The sequence below is a fragment of the Amphiprion ocellaris genome, chromosome 8, assembly GCF_022539595.1.
Source record: "Amphiprion ocellaris isolate individual 3 ecotype Okinawa chromosome 8, ASM2253959v1, whole genome shotgun sequence".
In the NCBI taxonomy this organism is placed as follows: domain Eukaryota; kingdom Metazoa; phylum Chordata; class Actinopteri; family Pomacentridae; genus Amphiprion; species Amphiprion ocellaris.
The window spans coordinates 29,645,534-29,663,684 of NC_072773.1; the positions used below are offsets into that span (position 1 = coordinate 29,645,534).

At 38.6% G+C, this 18,151-nt stretch overlaps 2 protein-coding genes across 3 annotated transcripts; both read right to left on the reverse strand.

Moving 5' to 3' along the window:
• Positions 1–249: 249 nt before the first annotated feature.
• Positions 250–6,612, reverse strand: tnni1a (troponin I type 1a (skeletal, slow)). Its single transcript, XM_055012661.1, has 5 exons — positions 6,454–6,612; positions 6,107–6,238; positions 5,734–5,823; positions 5,187–5,363; positions 250–4,568 (listed from the first exon to the last, which is right to left on the reverse strand). Exons 1-5 carry the CDS (start codon positions 6,460–6,462, stop codon positions 4,464–4,466), a joined length of 513 nt encoding a protein of 170 aa, XP_054868636.1. The 5' UTR covers positions 6,463–6,612; the 3' UTR covers positions 250–4,463.
• A 3,566-nt stretch (positions 6,613–10,178) lies between these two features.
• LOC111573874 (serine protease FAM111A-like) lies at positions 10,179–15,915 on the reverse strand. Of its 2 annotated transcripts, none has more exons than XM_035951865.2 (3): positions 15,475–15,915; positions 13,058–13,120; positions 10,179–12,967 (listed from the first exon to the last, which is right to left on the reverse strand). In XM_035951865.2, exons 2-3 carry the CDS (start codon positions 13,118–13,120, stop codon positions 11,261–11,263), a joined length of 1,770 nt encoding a protein of 589 aa, XP_035807758.1. In that variant the 5' UTR covers positions 15,475–15,915; the 3' UTR covers positions 10,179–11,260. The 2 variants fall into 2 exon arrangements, with proteins under 2 accessions (XP_035807758.1, XP_023133993.1); XM_023278225.3 differs by having other exon boundaries at positions 10,179–12,970; positions 15,475–15,886.
• Between the last annotated feature and the right edge of the window lie 2,236 nt (positions 15,916–18,151).

Below are 18,151 nucleotides of genomic sequence, written 5' to 3' on the forward strand. Positions count from 1 at the left end.
CTGCTGTGGCTAAGTCTAACATTAGCCTTGCATCACTAGGAATGACCTGATCTCATAAATGGAGGTGAAACATGTTGACATTCACACAGCAAAAATGTTGTTTACTGAAACTTAACAACTGCTGGGTCTTTGCCTCTATTTGAATGAGGCAATTTTAAAAACGTGCAGAAACAGAGTGTGAGGGAATTCTGCAATGTTGAGCAACAAATGAGGAGGCAGACTCAGAGACACTCTGGAGACTCAGATGGCTTCTGTTGAGAATAAAGTTTACTGATATCAGGAGAAGTGACATGACCAGCAACACAGTGATGTCAGCACTGGCAGCATCAATTCTGAGGATTCTCTTCAACCTTGGGTATATATTGAGTTGGGAGGAATTCCATATGTAGATTACAGCAAAATACGGAGACAACTTATCTACTCGGTAATGTCAGACTAAACAATATCTAATCTTAACCAAGTCATGTTTTTCCTACAGCAGTTGTTTCTCTCTCATGTAGCTTCTTTTGCAGCATCTGCCTTTCTCAGGGTCATATTAGGGACAGAGAGGGCCTGAATGTTCTCACAGCTTCAGTTTGGGAGAAGCAAATAGGAACAGAGGGTAAAGGTGATAACCTACAGGACAGTTTGAGGTGATCTATAGGTTCTACAACTTCATTCAAGGTGACTGCAGTTGACAGATGCAACCTGCATGATGTCTTCAGCTAACAGCTGCGAGGAAATACCTCAATAAAGGAAAAGAGAGTAATTTTTCCTTCACACAGAGGGTGCTTTATAAGCATGCAAAACAGACAGTAAGCAAAGAGGACTGTTTTACAGCTGTGGAAATGATTCTGTCCTGGACATCTGGCATACAAGCATACAGTATTTATAAATTCACCCCACTATTATAGATTTTCAACATTACATCATGGTCAGTATAATTTGTCTTATCTGAAAAGAATTTACAAAATAGATTTGTTCATGTCATGTTGAAAACTGGCTTCTGGGAAGTAATGTCATGTTTATAAATATAAAATAAGTTGCTGCATTAGAATTCACCCCCGTTGAAGTGACTCGGCTAATTTAACACAGGAGTCCAGTTAAATTCATCATTTAAAAGGGGAAGTAATATGTCACATACGTACGTTTGCCCAGCACAAGCTGTCCTCAACAAGTAAGTGACTGTGCAAGAAAGAGACTAGTGATTGAGGCCACCAAGACACTTATGACTCCTCTAAGAGTGAAGTTACTGACATGGGAGAGACTTTGTGTACACCCAGTGTTGTCTGTTCTTCTCCAGCCAAAGTATCAGAAAGACAATCACTGTTGGAAAAAGCTTGTATTAAAGCTGGATTAGAGTTCACCAGAAGACAGTGTGAAGTCAACTGGAAGATGTTTTTTTAGTTTGATGAGACCAAAATTGAGCTTTCAGACTAGACACTGTAGCTGGGTTCCAAATCACAGTTTTACTTTATGGGCATTTATTTTTTGATAGGGACGGTGCACATTAATGAACGTCTATTTAGAGAGCAATAGACAAAAATATGCCACATTATAGCAACAGTGCTTATTTTCATCCACAGTCCCTAGGCAGATAAAAAAAAAAGACATAATTGTGAAGCATAGGACAATAGGTCACAATAAAAGCACATAACAAAAAATAACAAAGAAGTTAAAGGTCATTGGTCGCAAGACTGGTTCACTTTCAGCCACTGTTTAAGGTGAGTTTTGAAAGTTGCTAACGTGGGACACTCCCTTATGGAGAGTGGAAGACTGTTCCAGATATTAGTGGCCTTCACTGAAAGAGCATTTTGTCCAAAGGCTGTTTTTCTGTGTGGGACGTCACAGTCCCATCTAGAGGAGGCTCTGGTCCTCAGACCGCCATGAGCCCTTCTTTGAAGAAAATCAGACATGGGGGTTGGGGCAAGTCCATTTAAGACATTGTAGATCAAACAAGCACATTTAAAATTTAGAAAAATTCTCAAATTCTCAGTAAGTTGTACTTCTCTAAGATATTACAAATATGATATGGCATTGGTTTTCAAATGAAGATCTTTATTGATTTTTTTATAGAGTGATTCTATTCTTTATTGTATTTACACCTGTCAGCGACCAACATGGTATGTAATGTTCAATGTGTGATAACATCATGTATATTACAACTGTCATCACAAAGTGCTTATTGTTTCATGCACTATGTATATACTGTAATTGAAACACTGTTTTCTCAGAATATTTCACTGTCACAGTCTGTAGTGAGACATGAGCTGTACTCTGTTTCTGCACTCTCAGTGGCTCAAGCTTGTTTACACCCAAGGGAGTCACCACAGCATATGTGATGTAACAGTGCAGAGGACTGAGGGTCAGAATGGATAGCAAAGCATGCTGGGTAACACTGCAGTGCCCATATCTGCAAGGCTGATTGAGATCTATTCACACACTCATTGCTATAATTGCGGGAAAAGGTGCATCTACTCAATAGTGGCTTCTCTGTGGGGAATACTTCTGCAAACAATTATTTTATGTTTTATATTTTCAGTCAGTCTGTTGCGACTTGGACATGAAGGAATCTTTTTTGTAAATTCTTGTCAAAAAGCTCTATATTTTAACCATAATTCAATGTTGAAAAGCAAATAAGTGGGAGTAAAACCTTCCAAGGGGATAAATACAACTCTGCTGCAAAAGTGCCTCTTGTTGAAAGATATCTTGGATTTATAGGTTTATTCTGTCTGTATGTTCATCTAACGTTCTTCTAATAACAGTCTAGAGTCATGCTAGCAGCTCTGTGAGGTTGTGGGGCTTTGAGCTAAGCAGTGACACTAAATGACACCTTGCTAATACTGACAATACCAACAAGCTGTTAGCCGTTTACAATCAGAACATAATTAAGGAGATTAACATGTTAGCCATTACCTCTTAGCATTAAATACAATATACAGCTGAGGCTGCATCAGTTTTGCAAGGATTTTGTCAAAATCCTAAGTACTGGCAAGAATAATGATAAGAATGGTCTAAGTTTAAAAAAAATGCATTCATTCTGTGAAGAAGAAAAACTAAATTTCAGAAAAATCCATCCAGTGTGTACTGAATTGTTTCATTACATCGTCAAATAGTTGTAATTAAAGCCAATTAATAAAAGCCACATAATTTGAGGGTCATCAAAATTTGCATCTTTTCAAGATTTATGTCAATCAAAACAGTACTTGTTGGGATATTTCAGTCTCTGGTTAAAAACACATGAGACTGAGCATGATTTCAGTGAGCGACTTTTACAGTTGGGACTCAACAAAATGACCTTCGACCCCTAAAATAGAAAAGTAAAATTCATTTTTAACAGTGGTTGCTACTTTTGCCACAAGAATCTATTTGTTATTATCTCACCCGCAAAAATGTATCATCTATATGTTTGTTTTATATCATATCTACCACATGAAGCCTGTAGTACTATAAAGGGAAGGCAGCTGTAACTAGAAGACTGGCCTTTTTTAAAGATTAACGTTTTTTTTTTCTTAAAGTGTGCTGCCATTCAAAAATGCGCTTTTCTTATTGTTATTTCACTTGGATGTTACCTTCACACAGCATGATGTACATTTAAACACTACAAGTCTATTTTCAGGGCCAAACTTTCTCTGTGACCACTTTAAGTTTGACTTTAAGAAATTTAGAACTTTGAAGGTCAAAAACCGCAAATGCAAATAAAATGAAAATGGATTTTTCAGTGAAGTAGGGTACATTTTTGTGTTTCACTGTTTAACTGGACGCGGAAATTATTTGCATATTTATAGTCAGGATTTTCTAGTATCAGCAATGATCTACTCTAGATTTAATTTACAATTTCTACTATTTGCTTTAACCTTTTGTGGAAAAACGCAAATTATAATTTCAAGCAAAGTATTTTAAACATCTTAGACATATAGAGGGCATTATTGAATCCAGTAAATGTTCACTAAGCACAAATTGATGACAAAAAGTATCACAAGTAGTTCAATGTATATATATATATATATATATTTTTTTTTATTGTTGTGTCAGTTCATATGTAAATCCAGCTGATAAAGTGTACAACATTTTGTTTCGGGTCGCAAATCCACAGCACGTAGTTACAGTTCATCCCCAAGCAACAGTATAAAATATGCAGTTGAATTTTTGCCAAGTCATTTGCTATCATATCCTGATGGTTAACATACAGTACTATCCACGTTTGATTAGATGGGTAGATAGGTCTTGTGACATTGCTGTACAAATTCTGTACAAATATAAGCCTAAATGTCTGCAATAGCAGTTATGAGAATAATACAAATAATTCAGATAAACGCAATCAAAAGACCAGAAAACCCTTCAGGAGAGTCTTCTCACCTCCATGCCAGGAGCATACCAAGGAGTGACAGCACCAAACAAAAAGACTGAAGCTGCAAAGGACGATGAAGAGAAGATGTGTAGGAGTGCTGTTTGTACATAGGACACCAGCCGCCCTTCTGCCTTCACTGGGCCGAACCTTTAGCAGCATCAAACATCTTCTTCCTTCCCTCCATCCCTGACATGGCCTCCACGTTCTTCCTCCAGTCACTGTCCTCCACTGGCCTCTTCTGCAGACAGATAAAGTAGACAGTTGAATGCTGCAGTAGATGGTAGAGCAGTTTTTATTGGGTTTTTTTTCAAGTAGGCTGCAAAGTAGAACAGGTTCAGAGATTTTTTGTTGTTGCTGTGTCTAAGCCTTTGAGGCCTGTGCCATCCAATGGGAATCCCCTGGGGGAATACTGTAAAACTGTACTAGCAAAACTGGTTTACCTCAGATAATACGGTTGGAGACGCACACATCCATGCAAGCAAACACAACAGAACCAGCTCATCTGCACATGTGCGCACATACATGGAACAGTGAGCAGAGCCGGCCACAAAAGCTTCTCTTCTGCGTACAGTGGGATCATTGTCTTGTGTACCGAACCTGCTCTCACACAGACACAGTCAACACCCTGCATTGGCAAAATACTCGATATCTCAAACACACCTTTCGCACACGCATAAATGCAGTTTTCAGGTGTTCCGTGGCATTTTAAACGCTGACATCACGCATGTAACTGAAGCTTAACGGCAGCTACATGCACGCCTGCGCCCTGAGGAGGACTCACATCTTGCTTGCGCTTGTTTGGCTGTGTTCTGTGTGTGAATGCGTGAGCGTCTTGTTTTTGGACGTCTGCACACACCTTCTCGGTGTCCTCTTTCTTGACAGACTTGAGATTGGCTCGGAGGTCCATGGAGACTTTGTGCTTGGAGCCCAGCAGCGAGCGAAGGATGGCGTCAGCTGACACCCGAACACGCCGCAGATTAGGCCTCTTGAATTTCCCCCTGAGGTCCAAAACCTTGATGTTCAGGTCTTTAATCTGGTCCAGGGAAAGAGAACTGAAAGGTAGTAGTGCAGCAGGAGGTTCTCGTGTATTCCCATGTGTTAACTATGGGATTTCATATTGAAAGTTTGGACACACCTTCTCATTCAATGCTTTTTATTGATTTGTATTATTTCTACATTGCAGATCAATACTGAAGATTAACACTTTTTAGTTTACAACATAATCCCATATGTATTCTTTTATAGTTTTGATGTCTTCAGTATTAATCTGCAGTGTAGAAAATAATTAAACAAAAACCATTGAATGAGAAGGTGTGCCCAACTTTTGACTGGTAGTGTATGTTGAGATTTCATTTTCAGCTTATAGCAAAGAAAAAAAAGCTGGGAAAATAAAGTTATCCTACCTCACGTGTATTGAGCATGACTTTGGCTTCAATGTCATATCGCTCCTCATCAACCACATCTATCTTGGCATGAAGCTCTCTGCACAGGTCCTATACGTACATATATGCATGGAAAAATGTTGAAACTTCAAATGTAATGAGAGACATCATTTCTACAATGTTCAATTTTTAGAACATAATCTTGATGTGAATTTGATATGGTTCCCTGGATTCCTTTAGGTTAAAGTTTGTGAAAGGATTCAGATTTTGGAAAAAAGTGTCTTCAGCCTGAATTGATGATAACTGTCTGCAGTTGTAAGATGAGAGATGGCTTTTCGTGGTGTTGAATTACTGAGAAGAATGGGGGAATTCAGGGAATTTGAGGACAACTTACCTGTAGCTGTCCGAGGCTCAGGCCACTGGTGTTCAGAGGAGGAGCTCTCTCTGCCAGGTACCTGTGTTTCTCCTCCTCTTTGACTAGGATCTCCTGCTCTAGTTCCTCTTTGGCCTTTGCCACCATGAGACTCTGCATATAAATATAATATTGTCTTACAGGATGTTTTTAGATTTTATCAGATCACATCAATAATATATGTGTTTCCTCTTATGCAAGGTGAGCCTCTGAAGTGTACACAGATGTTCAAAGTTATGGGATTTCTCCATCTCTTCTGCTCTCCTGTGGCAGAACACATGCATTACATTGTAGTTTTGCAGAAGAAATACATCCATGATCTCTCTTACCTTGAGCATCAGCTTCCTTGAGGCTGAAATCTTTGGTTTTCTCTGTTTGGACAAGATAATTCAGGAAATTATCAATACAGGTGTTAATTAGTCATCTCTCATAATCTGAACACTTTCTTTACAGTAACAGTGATAGATCAAACGGACGTACCTCTTGCCTGTAAGAGAAAAATTGACATATTTTAAACAAAAGGAAAAGCTGAAGCTCTTAAAATGCTTGCTGTGTTTTTGTGTCTGTGTCTGTGAATGAGTAAATGGTCTATAAAAAGATCAAAAAGCCCGATCACTCACACATGCTCAGGCATCCTGCTGATGAGATCTCACTGGAAGAGAGACAGGAGAGATTAGAAACGCACACTGAACAGTTGTCAGTGTTTGTTTATCAGCCTTTGGGGGCCAGATCATCTTTCCGCACTTTCTCTTTGTCGCTGTCTCAGAATGTGGAGCTGCTCTCAATGTATGTAAACTGTGAGTGGGTCAATTATACCAAATGCTAGGTGCTGATTTTTACACTTAATGCCGCTTAACGCTCTACTGACACTCGACTGTCATACTTTCTAGTATAGGCTGAATATGTCATGACTCACAAGACAAATGGCTCCATCCTTATTCTGCATTCCCACTGGTTAATAGATGGTTGAAATGGCTAGTTTAAAGTCATGGATAAAAGTTGAACTAGTTAGCTAAAAATAATGATGGACAATATAATATATATATATATATATATATATATATATATATATATATATATATATATATATATATATATATATATATAAAAAAATATATATAATATATATAATAATAATATATATATGACAACAAAGTGGGAACCACTGATTTTAACAACCTTAAATTCAGCCTGAAGTCTCTTATTAAGGTTACAGAAGCTTTGAGATCTCTGATATTGATTTGTATCCATCCAAATATTATGGTGGAAAATGAAATTTGGAAAGTTGAGAACTCAACAGCAGCAACACTTCTCAGGAGTCAGTGTCTCAATTTTTCAAAAACAATTCTCAAAATTTACAGTTTCGAGTTTTGCTTGAGCAATATTATTCACCAAACCTAAAATATCATGGAAACAGTCAACCATTCAACAGAGCATAAAGGGGAATTGTGTTTTTGCTCAATTTGTTTTGTCACCTCTTCCACATTGTATTGTTTTCACTCTTGCAATCATCTTCTCTCCCTCAGTCTGGTGCCCTTTTGCCCTTTGTCAAATTTACAGCCCCCCCCCCCCCATCTGCTTCACCTCATGTCACCCTGTCTCTTTATTTCCGTCTCCCATTTTACTATTTGGTTTGAGTTGAGAATGACACCACATAAGACCTCCTAGTATGACGGGGTTACAAGCTGCTCCAGCGGATTAGAAAAATTCCAGTCTGATAGCCATCCCTCATCCATCTCCTCTGTCCCTCATCCTCATCTTTCTCCTCAGGATTATCTCGGGGAGAGGAATTTAGAGTGGCCTGTCTCCCCAAATAGACCACTGGACATCTGATAGACAGCTGTGGAGGCTGACTGCAGTCTGGGGTGCCCAGCCTGGATCAGGGGTTTACTGCTGGTAACTCATGGATGCTTGTGAGCCTCTGTGGTGCAGCCAACTTGGCAATGAAGAAAAAAAACAATGCAAAGAGTTTTGGACAGTTCACATCAGGCTTGGATTCGAACAGGGCCGCTTTCACAACAGATTTAAAGCCTACAAGTTTGTATTATTTCATCCCACAGAGTGTTCTGGCTGGGGCTGGTTGTGGTTTACATACAGCAACAAAGCCACAGATGAAACTACGCTGCAAACAAAATCATATTATAAAACACTTCATAGTTCTCTATGTCTCTACTAATGTGTCTATCCCCTTGTTTAACACAATATAATCACTGATCCCACCAGATACTGAAACCAACACCACTTTATCCACCCAGGAATCATATTGTCATTGCACAGATATCAGATCCTGAAATATCTGAATACTGAGATTTTTCTCAACAAATGAATGATTTCACCAGGTAAATTTACATATTCAGAGCTGTTTGTGAACCATACGTGCACCTAAGGAAGACACAGGCCTAACACTACACCTGAACACCTTTAGAATCCCCCCATGAAAAGAGCTTACCGGTGTCAGAGGCAGGAGACAGAGGTGCGACTGCGGCAGAGTCAGGATGGACAGATCGGAGATGAGCCCAACGATTTGGTGTCCCTCTATTTAACGGCACCACCCATTGTCTCGCTCCCTCTTTTAGGCTATTATTAGTTATCCCCATCTCTCTTACTGAGTAATCTCACTCTGTCCATTGTAAACCAGCAGTTAGAGCTTTGAGCTTTGGCCTCACGGGAGGATGACAGCAACCCAAACGATGAACTTTAGGCAGGAGGCTTCAAATAGTTACACTAATCAAAGATTGTCTGGCAAGGAAACTGAAACTATAAAAAATGGGATGGGAAATAATAGAACTTTAATTACAAGTGCAATGGAAAAGGCAGCATGATAACGTGCTATATAACGACAGTGGTTAGACTATACAGTATTTTTAGTCACACTAGTTAAGTCCAGACTGAAATATCTTGACAACTATTGGATGGAATGCCATTACATTTTGCACTTGGTTCCCAGAGAATGGATCCTAATGACTCTGGTGAGCCCATGACTTTCCCCTCTAACACCACCGTCACTGTTTGGTTTTGAGTGGACTCAACACGTGCTGTGTGGACGGTCACAAAATTTGGTCCAGACATTTATGTAACATCGCAGAGCTTGAGCGCAGCTTCATAGAGCATTACTGTCGACTCTTAGTCTTGTTTACTCACAGTTAAACCTCGATGGGCGGATCTAAATCCTACACATGCAGGCAGAGAGGCCTGTCTTGTTTAAAGCCTCCCAGATAGGCCCTCATGACAGATAGAATGAAGCCTCATTGCACCATCTGTGAACAAAATACAAACAAGAGCATACTGTAGCCCAGCCACAGAGTAAATATTTAAACATGTTGTTTTCTACCACAAGAAAAATTACCTACATCAAAATACAATAAATATCATACAGATGTCTATTTGTGTGTACAGCTGTATATAGTTGTACACATATGTACACATTATCTTATAAGATGTAAGATACTGTCATGCTTATAAAGGGATGCTCATTTAAAAAAATGTAGTTTTATGTCTGCTGCAGTTTTCTTTTTTTGTTTGTTTGTTTGTTTACAATGAAGCTGCATGCACTGATAAAGCTGTGAAATCCAGCCTGAGGACCCCAAAGAGACTCCCTAAAAAAGCATAAAATACAGCTGCTACAACAATTAATCAGTTAAAAGTAGTTAAAAGTCTCACATGTCAGTCTGTAGAACTTAAATGCAGAAATTAAAAACTAAACTGCTTCCACCTATGGCCAGTCACTCGTTCAGACTTTGCTCTGTTCAAGAGATTCCTTGCATAAGTAAAACTTTGCTTTGACTTGAGAGACGACTCTGAGTATTAATTTGGAGAAATCAGGACTCCATTGAAGAGTTTTCCTGACAGGGACCCTGCTGCTTTTCCTGATTTCACACAAGTGCTGAAGCTGCTGTTTCAACAGCAACTTACCAACTCCCCCAAGTGGCCATTTCACCACACAAACAGTAAAAACAACATGTCTGACATCCCTTTTTGCAACCATAAAATATGATTTTCCTGTTGAATTTGACAAGAACACATGCAGTTGTGAATAAAAGTTTCCATACATACATTTTCAGTTATTCTCATAACTTTAATGTTCCATGATGGAAGCACTGAAACAAGTGTCTTTGCCACACATACACACACAGACACAACAAAATATTGATACATTTACAACTTGGAGTCATTTTAAGGCAACTACAGATCCCAAAATATGTAGAAGGCCTGGCTTGATGGGTCAGGTCAGTCTTTGGTCATGTGCTAGCAGGTACTGGACAAATTTACTTTTGACTTGGCTGCAAAAAATCACCCTTTATGCAAGTTGAAACAAATGTTTTTGCACCCACATGTTGTTCCAGCTTGTCACCTGAAAAGAGAATTAAGCAGGCACATAAACAAGTTACATTCGTATGATCAGTTTCAGTGTAGCCAGTTTCAACCTGCTGCTTGCAGGACAAACTTCTTATATTTTCATGGCCAAAGTTAAACCATGGAAATTTAAAGGGTACATTGGGTTATATGAGTTCACAGTCACATAGTTACACAGTAGTTTGAAATCATAAAGAGCATTTAAGCATAACATCATTAGAATTTTATAACATTTTAATCATAACGTCATTATAATTTTACAACATTTTAATCATAAAATCATTGTAATTTTATAACAGTACCTCATCAATTCTCATCTTAAAGCTGATCACAGGACATTACTTTAGACACAAAAACATAATCCAGAGCAGGTAGAAAACATGACAAACAAAAAACCTCCAGCAAATAAATCCAGCTGAAGTGTCAGTCAGTTAAATAGGATCCATCTTAAACAGATTTGTTCCGTTCAGTCACATGCCCTGATTTTTTCCTCCAGGCCAAAACTGGCAGTAGTACGTTTTTTGGAATGTTAGTGGTATAATATTGTGCATTAACAGTGGTACCTTGAGGCACAATGTGCAGCTCTGAGAGACCTAAAGCAGACATAGCCGTCACAAACCATACTGTAATACATTTTGGTGACAACCAATCAAACATGTTGTCCAGTGGGAAGAACGAACTTTTGGGACACCGTCTAGAAAATACAGCAAAATGGGGTTTGCCATTCTTTTGAGGAGCTTCTGATCTGGGTTAGCTATTCGATGTCCACTGGCTCCTCTCTATTCAGTCCCTCAACTGACGATTCAGTTCCTGTTCTAGGTATGGGTTTCCCTTTGCTTCTGCCTGAATTCTCTCCAACTGCTTGTTATTTCCACTCTTCTTCAGTTGACCCACAAAGTCTGCAAATATAGCCAGCAGAGGTAGTGCAAGCTCAATTACACTCTCTTTAGGCTTTACAAAGCCAAAGAAAAAGCCGCCAGTGTGCAAACCAAAAACTCGGCCAAAACCATCAAACACTGGGGAGCCAGAAGCACCATAATACATGAAAGTATTGTAGGTCACACAATCTTTTGAGCTCTTTTCTATCTCTTGACTGACTGAGTAAAGTGTGAAAATATAGTCCTTGTACTCCTCTAAATTTTTGCCAACTGCCTCCTTTATATTTTCTTTTGTAATGATGCATGTAGGATCTATTTCTTTTTCATTTCCTCCTGGGAAACCAATAATACAGGCTTCACCATCCTTAGGTGATGGACCAAATTTACAGAGAAGACCTGGTGGTACTTTGGTTTCCTCTGTTTCTGTTGTTTGGTTGGAGCTTTGACTCTCAACATCGAGCTCAAGTATGGCATAATCGAGAGGAATAACACCGCCCCACATATTAGCTTTGAACTCTTTCTTGATTGATTCACCCTCACCTTTTTCAAAGGTAAACACAACATTAATCTTGACATGATCTGGCCATTTATCTTTTTGCAAGCCCATACACACTTCAAATAAGTGGGCGTTCGTCAAGACAAAGTTATCATACAGTACAAAGCCTGTGCCCTGAACTATGGCTTTAAATGCATCAATTTTTACCAAACAAACTGACTCCCCCAGTTTTAACAGCTTCATGAGTCTCTCAGTTTGACTGAAAGACTGTTTGATTTTTCTAAAATTCTCCTTCTTCAGCTCCAGTGTTTCAGGAAAAGAATCACTCTCTATCCATTCTTGCAAATGTGGAAACAGCTCATACATCTTCTTAGTGTCGCCTGTCTCTGTAATTACTCTTCTTACACTGTTCCCACTTGGCTGTGCTTGATTTAACATTGAGTTGGTGTTAAACTTGTGTTTTGGCTTTTCTGATGTACTTGTCTGGTTCTGCTGTCCCAGTTGCTCACTGTTGGCCTTTTGATTTGCATGGTTTGTTTGTCTATATAGACATATCTTGAACTTTTTCTCATCTAGATTGTCAACCTCTTGTGTGCACTTGTGTTGCTTTGAATCCTCTTCTTCGGACAGCTTGAAGTCTTTGAGGTCATTGAAGCGACCATCTTTTTGCAGAGCCTCCTCCACAGTCGTCCCTTTCTTTGCATAGACACAGAGATAACTGAACTCTTTCACAGCATTGCTTCTAAAAAGTTTTTTTGACTTGGCGTTTTGCCCTCCATCTTTAGAAATGTAGAAGACAGAATATTTGTCTCTTTGTAATATTTCGTCATGTTGATCTCGGGCCTCTTCGACTTCTTGTGTTTTACAGTGTATGGTCAGGCACTCATCGTTCATGATACACGTACATGGAAAATGTGTTGGAACAATACCCTTTTTACCCAGCTGAATAATGAGTTTCTGGTCTGTGCAGTTCGTCTTCTCCTTCATCCTCATGAATTCTTTTTCTAGATGTAATTTTATTGCCTCCAGTACTGTGCAAGGTTGTTTGCAGGAAACGGTGTATTCCACATTGTTGTCATATGGGAATTTCACTCTGAACTGATGTGAGTGTTGACCCTGCTGTAAATTAGAGCGAGAAAATTAGTTACTTGACCACCTTGATGCAAACAGACACAAAACACCACTTGTATATCAGAGTACACTAACCTTTGAACCAACATCCTTTTCCTTCACCTCTTCCTTCACTTTGACCCAAGTAGATGCAGCCATCTGCAAACCGAAACAAGAACTGAGACTTCCAGAAAGTTTCACGTACAGTTTTTGCCTTTTGAAAGCACAATCTAACAAAGTTTTGATCACATTTTGTATACTTTAACCTTTACGAAATTAGAAAAAAATATCGGTTGCTGCTGGAATTGTCAGAAATTTGAAGACTTGTGTTTATTAATGAGGTCGCAGTGGGTGCTGTTGTACTGGACTACCCCATACTGTACTCAAGAGTTCTCTTGATTGTATATTTCTGGTCATTGTGGTGCTTAAAGGTGAACCATTGTCTCAGGTCTCATCGCTTTTCATTGAGGACTAATGTGTATCTTATTCATCTTTCCCTCATTTCTGACCAGCCTCCCTGTCCCTGCTACTGAGATGTTGCCCCACAGCATAATGCTGCCACCACCATGCTTTACTGTTGTATGATACAGTTGTATTCTGCTTATGACGGAGATTTGGCTTCACCCCCTCATTCCCAGTGTTGCCATGGAGATAACACAACACACTACATTTTGCTGGAACAGGAGGACTCTGGTGAAAGCAAGGGGGTAGGATTATGTATTTATGTCCACAACAACTGGTGCACTAATGCCAAACTCCCAGACAGCCAATGTTCTACTGATTTAGAGTACCTGGCAGTTAAATTCAAGCCCATTTACCTTCTACATGCTTTTCCTGATGTCACAGCTGTTTACATTTCACCAGATAATAATACTAGCACAGCCCTAGATTACTTGTACAGCATTATAACCCCCCCCAACATAACACATATTAAGAGGCAGCTCATATCATAACTGGGATTTTAACTATGCAGATTTTAAAACAATTCTCCCCAAATTTGAGAAATACATCATTGTTACACTTGAGGGGAAAAAATAACACGGCAAGGCCTCACATCACCACCACTTTCACACTCAGGCCAGTCAGATCATTTGTGCATACTCTTAACCCTAGCATACAGATCCTTCAGAAAAAACCCTCAAACCACCATAAGAACTGTAAAAACATGGCCTGAAGGAGCTTTGAAAGGATTAACTTTGACATCTTTGAAAATCAGGACTTGGAGGAGTACACATCAGTATACGTACACTACTGCATACAGAACTCGCTTTACTGGCAGAGGAGCTTAACTACTTCTTTTCTTACTTTGAGATGAAAACAGCAGCTACAAACACCACACCTTCACTAGCCTCAGACAGCCACAGCCTCACTGTGCAGTAGCATGACATGAGGCTGGGTTTAGATAGTAAGGGTACTAAAAGAACGTGCAGATCAGCTTTCTATGGTCTTCACTAAAATCTCCAGCCTGTCCGTGCCCTGTTCTTCAGCACAGTGTTTGGAATTCTGCTCAAAGAGTTCAAGTTTGTGTTTCATCAGGTCAAATTATCTTCTTCCTCTTGTTTTCATATTCTTTAAATGCAGTTGAACAAACTCCAGACTATCATGTGTTTTTTTTACTTCTACCTCTGCAGAGCACTTGAAATTCTGTCATCGCAGTGTATTTATCTGCAGAAATCCTGCCATCTGCTTGTATTTTATTCCTGTTTTGCTATGTTTGGGACATTTCCGGGCAGCAACCAGTGGGCAGTGGTGCTCACAGCCAGTAAAAGAGCTTACTGTGACAGGATCTGTACAATATGGCACCCAAATTAAAAACTCTGTCTTCCTTCTCTTCTGCCTGTCTGTAATCTGCTTTAAAGGTGAGCTACACAAAGACAGAGGACATAGCAGACAGGATGGAACGTGTACTTTGGCTGCATTTACACATCATCTGGCATTATGTCACCCCCCTGCAGGGTGATTTTTTTCCCCAATTGTTAAAAAATTGCAGTGGAATTGCCTTGCTCTCACGAATGCTGTTTTTTTTTCTTCCCATCATCCTTTGTGTTGCATGCTGCTCTGCTCACACCATGCTTCCTGTCTGCCGACGTGGAAGGAAGCTAGGTGCAGCTGATGCAACTTTTATATAACTTGAAAAGCAAGTTTACATTTTGTTTCCTTCTACTGTCTGATGCATCCAAACGGTGAAAAACATTTTCTCACAGGTCTCCAGATAGTTTTGGCTTTATTTGCCAAAGTTATAAAAATATTATGTAAGTGAATGAAACTAAAACACTACATTACTGGAAAAACAGGCAAACATTTTCTCTAAAGACACTCTTCACTTTCATATTTATGCTGGAATTTTACAGACACACACATCAGAAGTCACCTTTGATCTCAGCCTTTATAAGGATGCGTCATTCCTGGCAAACATTACAGACACACAGCTTGAACTCCGAGTTACTTTCAATATGTAAAAAATGAAGAATTTATGAGAAATAATGCATTTTTCTGAGCTCGAATGACTTTACCTGTTAGTTGTGAAGGTATTTTTGATGTTCTGGTCACAGTGGTGATCGGTGCAGTCCAAAACAATCAGCTTAAGGTCCTCTTTGCAGCCCTGAGAAGACTATTTTAGTTCTTTAACTCAGGAAAACAAAGTGTGGATGCTGGCGACAAAAAGCTTCAAGATGTATGATGCGCTCAGTGTACAGTATTTAGTCTGTACTTCCTCTACAGCCAGCTGTAATGACAAAGAGAGGTGGTTACCAGATTTGTGGGTTTTCTCATACCTCCCATTCCTAAAGACTCCACCTTTATTCCTCGTTTGTTTATTAACTGTGGCTAAGGCATGGAGAGAGCAATGACTCGTACCACAGAAATACAGTCTCTGCAGGAAAATGTTTTAGTCGATTGTATTACATTGTGTTTCAAACTTTGTGTAGGAAAGGAGGAAGGGATCCTTAACTGACTGAACCATGTCAGTGACTTGCAATTTACAATACTGGAAAGGTAGATGAAATTGTCTCTGATTAGGGGTGAGTTCAAATATGAAAAAAATGTCATTGAAAGTCCCATCTTTAAGTCCACATTAACAAGAAAATTCAAATGCAACTTGTGATATTTTCTGAAAGATTTGTTGTTGCATGTCACAATATTACAAAACATGTAAAACACTTTTTAATGCGTAATTCTTGATCACAAAAATTAACTTTAACAAAAAGCTTAACTTTTAATTCTGATTGAGTAGCTATGACAGGTTGTACCACAAAAACTGAAGTATTGGTAGAAAACCTAATCCAAGCAGAACTGAGTTCTGGACTTTCAAAAAGACAGAATGAGAAATATCAATGAAAATTTTAGGCTTTTCTCTATAATAGTTCCTGAGATATTGTTGTAGAAACACAGATTCAAATTGCAATGTGTGAAAAAATGTGGGTGGACCTACAATTTAAAGAAAATATATATTTATGTTGGAAATAATTTGATGTATTAACCTACACATGTACAAATATCCTTATAAATATCCATATATAATGTTATACATTTTTGAGGCAAATCAAAGATGGTGAAGCAGACATTATTCTAAGAATTTTATGATTTGAAATGGGTTGATTGTTACATATGACTTACTTGACTATTTCCATTTTCTTGCACTTTCAACAATTTTGAGCAAAATATTTTGCTTTTTAACCCACTGCACACATCTGATAACTTTAGTTACTTTGCAAGTTTAATTTAATAATGAAAACTATGAACATTTACTATTATACTATTTAATATAATCAATTTTTAGTTCATTAGAATTTATGATGCCAATACTTTTGTATTTTTAATTAAGAATACAGGTAAATACTTGAGTATTTCTACTGTGTGTTACTGGTACTTACCAAATTGTTGGAGAGGATTTATATATGCATTATGTAACTGTAGATCTTAACATTGCATTATATACACATTATTTTCTCCATGTAAATGAACAATGAAGCAGTTCAAATCCAAACATTCTGGACAGACTGTGACCATCAGTCCCTCAGATCACATCGACTCAAAGTACACATGGATGCTTTCTGTTGCTGTTTTCATTCCTAATCCAACAATCACAATGAGTTTAAACATCCACTGTGTTTTTTAAAAAAAAAACTGTCAGGTAAGCCGAGAGTAGTAAAAAAAAAATCACACATTTTAACCAGTATACACATGTAATTCTATATACAGTTGTAAAAATACCTAAAATTTAATTGTCCCTTGTCCTCTGTAGACAATGTGCCTGTCCATGTCAGATCCCTGCTAGCCTCCTGCTATGCTATGCAATGCTGGATGGTTTTGGAAAGGTCATCAAGATTTTCAAAAACTGGAATCTGAATCTGGAATACGCCTGTAAAAATAAAACATATTTGAGCCTGAAACCTTGCTAAATTATTGGCATGCAGCAAACCATCCAAACCTAACTTTTATGTCCTCCAAAATCCTCAAAGAGCTATAGACTATAGATTCCAGAAAGATGCCATCTGGTCAGATGGTATGACTCCTTTTACCACCACCGATTCATTTGCCTCAAATTTGGATCTGAGTCTGTGTTTCCTTCTGAGAGAGACACTAGAGACATTCACCCAGTTCTCCATCAGATATGTTGGATTTTCCCATTCATTATTCTCAGTAGTATCATCTTTAATGCATGTGTCGTCTTTAAAAAAGCACCAATACTAATAGTTGTGATTTGAAAAAAAAAAAACTTGTGTGATTTCAGGTGGCCACAGCACTCAGCCACCTCCAGACCCTGGAACTCATATATGATGTCGTCAAACTGGACAATATCATGGTTGTGGACTGTAGGTAGCAGCCACTGCAGGTCAAACTCATTGACTTTGGCTCTGGCTTGGCACTTGTTTATTGATTAAGTGGCATTTTATGAAAGGAGCACTAGAGGGACCCCAGCAGAAAGTTCTTTCTCAGTGCCTCCCTTATAGATACATTCAGCCATGCCTGTATGCTGATTTTGAATGATAAGTTGTTGAACTGCACTTGAAATGCCAAAGTGATGTGCAGGGCAGCTCTGTTTTGCAGTGGTATGCAGTAAGTGACAATGGACTGAGGAAACTACAATCCACATGCACAGAGATTTTAGATACTAGATTAAATTAGGTTACGTATTTGATAATAAACAAGACAATTATAAATGTACATTTTGTTAAACTTACCAAAAAA

Coding starts and splice junctions, on each gene's coding strand:
- tnni1a (XM_055012661.1), bottom strand. Junction 5,824..6,106: donor TGAGCCTCGGACAGCTACAG/GTAAGTTGTCCT, acceptor ATGTACGTATAG/GACCTGTGCAGAGAGCTTCA. Junction 5,364..5,733: donor TCATGCTCAATACACGTGAG/GTAGGATAACTT, acceptor TCCCTGGACCAG/ATTAAAGACCTGAACATCAA.
- LOC111573874 (XM_023278225.3), bottom strand. CDS start 13,120: ATGGCTGCATCTACTTGGGTCAAAGTGAAGGAAGAGGTGAAGGAAAAG. Junction 12,971..13,057: donor AAAAGGATGTTGGTTCAAAG/GTTAGTGTACTC, acceptor TCTAATTTACAG/CAGGGTCAACACTCACATCA.